Here is a 6,679-nt window from a genome sequence, read left to right on the forward strand (position 1 = left end):
AAACACAGAGCGCTCCCTCCGACCTCCCAGCTGATTTCTATAAAGACGGCTCCTTCATCAGGACCGAGCCCACAGGTCACATGACCATCCTCCGTGTTTCCAGGTCTGATGAAGGCTCCTACAGCTGTAAGGTCAGGGGTCATGGAGAGTCTCCACCCAGCTGGATCACCGTCACAGGTCAGAGGTCAGAGGTCAAAGCCTGTCAGTCTCTGTTTGATGTGTGATGTCATTGGACGGAGATGATGACGTCACTCACAGATCTCAGATCAGACTGTTGGAACCACACACATCATTCACCTTCATGTGTCTGATCTGAGGAATGATGTCGGACCATCAGACACATGAACACATGAACAATCAGCTGCAGCTTCTCAGGTTCATCTCACTTCTGTTTGTTCACTGTAGAGAGGAACACCACACTTGGATCTGTAACCCAGCTTGTCCTCAGACTGCTCTGCCACCTGGTGGTGTTCTGTCCGTACTTCGTCTCCACCTTCCTCATGGTGTCTTTATATCGACACAGACCCACAGGTAACACTCTGAATCATTGTCCTCACAGACAGTGATCAATCAATCAATCAATCAATCAATCGATCGACATTCTCTACATTTTCTTTCTGACCTGCTCTCACTGTAGGAAATCACCTGCCCGTCTCCAAGGACATGACCCCGTCCACCCACACTGAGCATGGATTGGCTGAGGACTACGATGATGTCCTCACTCCTGTCAGCACAGAGCAGCAGTTCTGACCCGGTCCAGGTCCAGAGGACCTGCAACAGTCTGTGACGTCTGCACCTCCCTGTGTGTCTGAGCTTTGGCTTTAATAAAATACACGTCTGAAGCAGAACCTCAGTGTGGACTCTCTGTGGACTCTGTGGACTCTGTGGACTCTGACACAGTCTCCCTCTGCAGGATTTGGTAAATTACAACATATACTTTACGTCCATGAGTGAGACACGAGGACACTGGTCAGCGCTTCAGTTTACTGTGGAGACAGACAGAGAGAGAGACAGAGGGACAGAGAGTAACCCTAACCCAGAGTACCCACGGAACCACACACACACACACACATAATCCCTAATAAGCCTATCAAAGCTGCCTGTTAAACACAGCAGCTTGATTGTGTGTGTGTGTGTGTGTGAGTGTGTGTGTACACTGCTGACTCAGGAGGATCGGTCAGAGACTAATCTGCTCCTCACATTCATGGTCTCTTCCTCTGTTCTTCCTTCACGTCTCCTGTCTGTCTCCTGTCTGCCTCCTTCATTCGTCCTTCCCTCTTCCATCCTTCCCTCCTCTCTCACCCACCTGAGGAAAATCTTTTTCACCTGATGAATAAAACGTTCTCACCTTTTGTTCGTCTGAAACTTTGAGCAGTTTCAGGTGTGATGCAGTAAGTTTTCCCAGGTGAGCTCCACCTGAGGGAGGGTACAGACGGCCTCATCTCCTCTAATCTCTTTATCCGTGTCAGGCTGACGGAGGAGATCCTCCACTGCTTCACCTCCTCTCTCCTTCCATCCTGCTCTCTTCTCCTCCTTTTCTCTCTGGACTCTGAAGAATTTAAACGGGTCAGGTGTGTGTGTGTGTGTGTGTGCGTAGAGGGGTTACTCCTCTGTTTCCATGGCAACGAGTTTGATGGGCGGCTGGTGGATTTAGGACACGTAACCGAGGGCAGCGGATTTTCAGCTGACAGGTGAGTAAGGAGATAACAGAGGGCAGAGGGGCAGTTACAGAGGGGCAGTTACAGGTGTGAACAGGTGAGACGTTCCTGTCTCACACTGAGGTTAAACGTGTTGTACCATCCAGTTACCTGTCACTGAACCTCACAGCTCGTGTGTGTGTGTAGTGATTGTGTAGTGTGTCCCTCACCTGTGTGCACAGGCCTGGACACAGGGTCAGAGCACAGTGTGTGTGTCCCCTGCTGCGTGTCCCCTGCTGCTCAGACGTCGTGACCGCTCCTGACAGACGATCATCAGGTCCAACACCAGGCAGAGGACGAACACCTCCATGGCTAAAGTCGCTCCATCAGTCCCGCCCTCCACCTCCAGGTTAACTCCACCCACCATCGTTCTGCAGGACATGGAGGGGGACCCAGCTGACGTCAGGGAGGGGGACAGGTGAGTTGTCATGGAAACTTCAGCTCGAGATGTTTTTGGTTTGTCACCAGACAGTCCGTACAGGTGGGATCTTTACCCTGAGTTCAGCCTGTCAGGCAGCTCCTCCTCCCAACGAGCTCCACCAATCAAAGTGTGAGTGTGAGGCATCAGGTCCCTGAGGGACTGGTTTAGGGGGTCACATGGGCGGAGACGTGTGCTGCCTCTTACACCTGCCTTTATTTCCTGTCATCTCTCTACAGTCAACCACTGATTAAATATCAAAAAAAAAAAAAATCACCTGCGTCGTACCTGAGCAGGTGAGACGGTGTGAGTCTGAGTTTGTTTTCTCTGTTTCAGAGCTGCTCCCAGATCAGGAGCAGGAGTCCTGTTCAACGTCAACAACAGCAACAACAACGAAGAGGAGGAGTACGACACACACACACACACATTCAAACACACACACACACATTCAAGCACACACACGAATACACACACACACACACACACAGTATTTAACCTGTGATGTGTCTCCTGTTGTCGTTCAGGGAGGAGAAGAAGAAAAAGAAGAAAGAGAAGAAAGAGAGAAAAGAGAAGAAGGAGTAAGTTTGATCTTTCACATCTGAAATCACAGGACGACACAACAAACCAACAATCACACAGGAAACTGCTCTTTACTTCCTGTCACCTCTGAATTTGCTTTGATTCAGTGGAGATTTTAAAATCAACCAATCAAACCTGAATCCATTTGATCCTGTTTCCCTCCATCTTCTCCCCCAGGAAGGAGAAGCAGGAGAAGAAGGAGAGGAAGGAGAAGAAAAAGAAGGAGAAAGAGGAGAAGGAGAAGGAGAAAGAGAAGGAGAAGGAGAAAGAGAAGGAGAAAGAGAAGGAGAAGAAGGCCAAAGAGGAGGCGTAGGTTCACTAAATCAGACGCAGATGTTTTATAAATCAGAGCTGATCTGGAGACTGAATGTGTCTCTGGATTTATTAGAATCCTTCACTGTCTGTGTCCAGGCCCAGAGAGATCACAGTGATTGATCCGGCAGGTAACACCTACTACCACTGGCTCTTCATCATCACCGTCCCCGTCATGTACAACTGGACTTTGATCATAGCCAGGTAACACACACACACGCACACGCACACACACACTCATCACACCAGGTGTGGGTCCAACAAATCCTGGTTTGGGTCCTGGTGTCAGTAGGATTCTGGGCTTCAGGACGTGTGTGTGTGTGTGTGTGTGTGTGTGTGTGTGTGTGTGTGTGTTTCAGGGCGTGTTTTGAGGAGCTGCAGACCGACTACGTGGTCTACTGGTTCATCCTGGACTTTCTTGCTGACCTCATCTACCTCGCTGACATGGTCTTCAGAACCAGGACAGGTCCAAACACACACACACACACACACACACATTAAAACAAGATCAGACAGAGATGAACAGTCACCTGTTCAAATGACCTCATTTGGAAGTGTGTGTGTGTGTGTGTGTGTGTGTGTGTGTAGGTTACCTGGAGCAGGGTCTGCTGGTGAAGGACGAGCAGAAGCTACGTGAGCGCTACATGAACAGCTTCCAGTTCAAACTGGACCTGATCTCCATGATTCCCACTGACGTGCTGTACGTGGTCTTTGGCCTCACCTACCCCGAGATCCGCCTCAACAAACTCTTCAGGTTCAACAGGTACACACACACACACGTGTGTTAGCATGCTATTATTAGCTAATTAGCAGCTGAGGCTAAAAACGATTCAGATCTTTGCTTCTGTTTCAGGATGCTGGAGTTCTTCCAGAGGACAGAGACGAGGACTAACTACCCAAACGCTCTCCGTATCTCCAACCTTGTCATGTACATCGTGATCATCATCCACTGGAACGCCTGCCTCTACTACTCTTTCTCCAAGGCCATCGGTGAGTTTGCAGGTTTGAATCCGGACTCTGGTTGTTCAGTCTGTCTGTCAGCCTCTAACACCTTGTGTCGTCCTGCTTCTCCAGGTTTCGGTGCTGACAGGTTTGTGTATCCCGACCCGACAGATCCAGAGTTTGGTCGTCTGGTGAGGAAGTACGCCTACAGTATGTACTGGTCCACGCTGACGCTCACCACCATCGGAGAAACGCCGCCCCCTGTGGAGAACTCTGAGTACTTCTTCGTTGTCACTGACTTCCTGGTGTGTGATCAGGAAATGTTTGATCAAAGTTTCCCCGAGACGAAGAATCTAGAATCGAGTTTTCTGTTCTGTTCTTTCATTTTCTCCAGGTGGGTGTGTTGATTTTTGCCACCATTGTTGGTAACGTCGGCTCAATGATCACCAACATGAACGCTGCCAGAGCCGACTTCCAGGCTCGCATCGACGCCATCAAACAGTACATGAGCTTCCGAAAGGTGCGTTAGTTTGTTGGTTTGTTAGTTAGTTGGTAAACTGGCCACTCACCAGTTACATTTCTGTCCAAAATGTTTCATCCATAAATAAATCAGGTGTGTTTCCAACAAACACTGTGAGCTTCACCTCTCTGACCCTCCAGGTAACGAAGGACCTGGAGAAGCGAGTGATCAAGTGGTTTGACTTCCTGTGGACCAATAAGAAAGCAGTGGATGAGAGGGAGGTGCTGAAGTACCTGCCTGACAAACTGAGAGCTGAGATCGCCATCAACGTCCACCTGGACACCCTGAAGAAGGTCTGCATCACACTCACTGAAAACCGTCTCACCTGAGGGACAAAAGATCAGGGACTGTTTTCTGTGATGTTGTCCTGCAGGTTCGTATCTTTGCGGACTGCGAGGCTGGTCTGTTGGTGGAGTTGGTGCTGAAGCTGCAGCCGCAGGTCTACAGTCCAGGAGACTACATCTGTAAGAAGGGCGACATCGGCAGGGAGATGTACATCATCAAGGAGGGAAAACTTGCTGTTGTTGCCGACGATGGCGTCACGCAGTTTGTCGTCCTGAGTGACGGAAGCTACTTTGGGGAGATCAGCATCCTGGCTATCAAAGGTAGACTGACATCAGTTATATGAGGCGTCGACTTTGCTTAAAGCTAATGACTGACAAGCTTTTTGTTTTGGTTGCTTTTATTTATTTCTTTTACTTTCCTCTTCTTCTACAGGCAGTAAGGCAGGAAACAGGAGGACGGCAAACATCAGGAGCATTGGTTACTCCGACCTCTTCTGTCTTTCCAAAGACGACCTGATGGAGGCGCTGAAGGAGTATCCTGACGCTAAGGCTCTGCTGGAGGAGAAGGGAAGGCAGATTCTGATGAAGGACGGACTTCTGGACCTGGAGGTACAGTCGCACGACCTCACGCAGACAAGAAAAACAACAGAGAGGCTGATGTGCTAAACTAAACTTGTGACTGCTCTTGTCCTGTAGGTGGCAGCGCAGGGCCCCGACCCCAAAGAGATCGAGGAGAAGGTGGAGAGGATGACGAGCACGCTGGACGTCCTGCAGACACGTTACGCCCGGCTGCTGGCCGAGCACGAAGCCACTCACAGCAAACTCAAACACAGAGTCACCCGGCTGGAGAGGAAGCTGCCGCCGCCACCGCGAGCCGACCAGCCAGGCGACGCTCCGCCCCCTCCAACACCTGAGACTCAGACAGCTAAAGAAGAAGACAAGAAGTAGAGTGAAAAGAGGAGGAGCGGCAGTGGGAGGACTGGGATGTTTGATTTTAGAGCCTGGTTTAGCCAGACGGGTGGAGAAGCATGACGCAGACGTGATTAAATCCAAAGTTCGTGTTCAGAGTTTGTGTTAAAAAAAAAACTGATTCAAGTTCTGTTCAGATTCATGTTGCATCCAGAGGTGAAGGAAAAGAAACAGGGAACAGTGAAGCTGTTTTCACACATGCACTGTGACTCAGACATTAACCAGCTGTGTGAGGACGCGACTGTCTCAATCAGCCGCCTGGTACAAAGTCCACGGAATGAGCTGACAGAGAAATCACAGCGAGCGAGTGTGTCCCAGGCTCCGCCCCTCACCTCAACCAGCTTCGCCCACACGACGTTCTCCAGATGCTGTTCATGTGTGAAAATGGTTTGTGACTGTTTCCTGTTCCATTTCAAAACTCCTCTCCTTTATTTTACTAATGAACGTTTACACTGGAAACAACCTGAGGTGCAGGAGGAGGACGGACTCTGGATTCCACTCAGTGAGCATGAACGGACGCCCGAGCTTCAGAAGACATGAGAGAGAGAGAGAGAGAGAGAGAGAGAGAGAGAGAGAGAGAGAGAGAGAGAGCATTATGATAACATGAAGCTGTAAAACTCTGATTATAATGAATTATGTATTAAATTGTGAGCAGCACTTTCAGTTTGAAGCTTGTTGATAGATCATAGTTTGTGTGTGACAGTGAGTCTGTTTGACATGTGAACTGTCTGTGTCACCTGACTGAGCAGCACTGACACGTCCTCATCCAGACAGACTCTGCTGAGGTCAGCGACGCGTAGATCACCTGCTTTAAGACCTGTAGAGGTCAGAGGTCAGCAGAGCTGCCTGCCTCCTGCTGTAAACCAACCCCAGACTCACTGCATTTGTACACAGTGACTGATGCATGTTGTTGTTTCAGTTCTGGCTGCACTTTGCTGTAATAAACATTTTATAAGGA

The 6,679-nt window shown here is 49.5% G+C and overlaps 2 protein-coding genes across 2 annotated transcripts in view; both read left to right on the plus strand.

Annotated features, from left to right (window-relative positions):
* LOC121177402 (Fc receptor-like protein 5) overlaps window positions 1-779 on the plus strand; it is a 1,743-nt gene extending 964 nt beyond the window's left edge. Inside the window, exons 4-6 of the mRNA XM_041031733.1 lie at window positions 1-177; window positions 406-531; window positions 638-779. The exon at window positions 1-177 is cut by the window's left edge and continues 69 nt beyond it. Of these exons, the coding sequence (XP_040887667.1) occupies window positions 1-177; window positions 406-531; window positions 638-750 (416 nt within the window). The 3' untranslated portion in view covers window positions 751-779. The remainder of the gene's footprint in view (window positions 178-405; window positions 532-637) is intronic.
* A 1,226-nt stretch (window positions 780-2,005) lies between these two features.
* Window positions 2,006-6,307, plus strand: cnga1b (cyclic nucleotide gated channel subunit alpha 1b). The gene is made up of 14 exons (XM_041031644.1): window positions 2,006-2,115; window positions 2,452-2,520; window positions 2,640-2,693; window positions 2,872-3,003; window positions 3,106-3,210; window positions 3,366-3,472; window positions 3,595-3,769; window positions 3,860-3,996; window positions 4,081-4,253; window positions 4,343-4,468; window positions 4,609-4,761; window positions 4,842-5,073; window positions 5,186-5,361; window positions 5,449-6,307. The coding sequence occupies exons 1-14, from the start codon at window positions 2,006-2,008 to the stop codon at window positions 5,698-5,700; spliced, it is 2,001 nt and encodes a 666-aa protein (XP_040887578.1). The 3' UTR covers window positions 5,701-6,307.
* The last annotated feature ends 372 nt before the right edge of the window (window positions 6,308-6,679 follow it).

The sequence above is a fragment of the Toxotes jaculatrix genome, chromosome 23 (assembly GCF_017976425.1).
Source record: "Toxotes jaculatrix isolate fToxJac2 chromosome 23, fToxJac2.pri, whole genome shotgun sequence".
Lineage (NCBI taxonomy): Eukaryota > Metazoa > Chordata > Actinopteri > Toxotidae > Toxotes > Toxotes jaculatrix.

What these genes read in the sequence shown, in the direction of transcription:
- cnga1b (XM_041031644.1), top strand. Translation starts at nt 2,006, where the DNA reads ATGGCTAAAGTCGCTCCATCAGTCCCGCCCTCCACCTCCAGGTTAACT. An exon ending in TGGACTTTGATCATAGCCAG is followed by an intron (nt 3,211 to 3,365) that starts GTAACACACACA and finishes TGTGTGTTTCAG; the next exon opens with GGCGTGTTTTGAGGAGCTGC. An exon ending in ACGGACTTCTGGACCTGGAG is followed by an intron (nt 5,362 to 5,448) that starts GTACAGTCGCAC and finishes CTTGTCCTGTAG; the next exon opens with GTGGCAGCGCAGGGCCCCGA.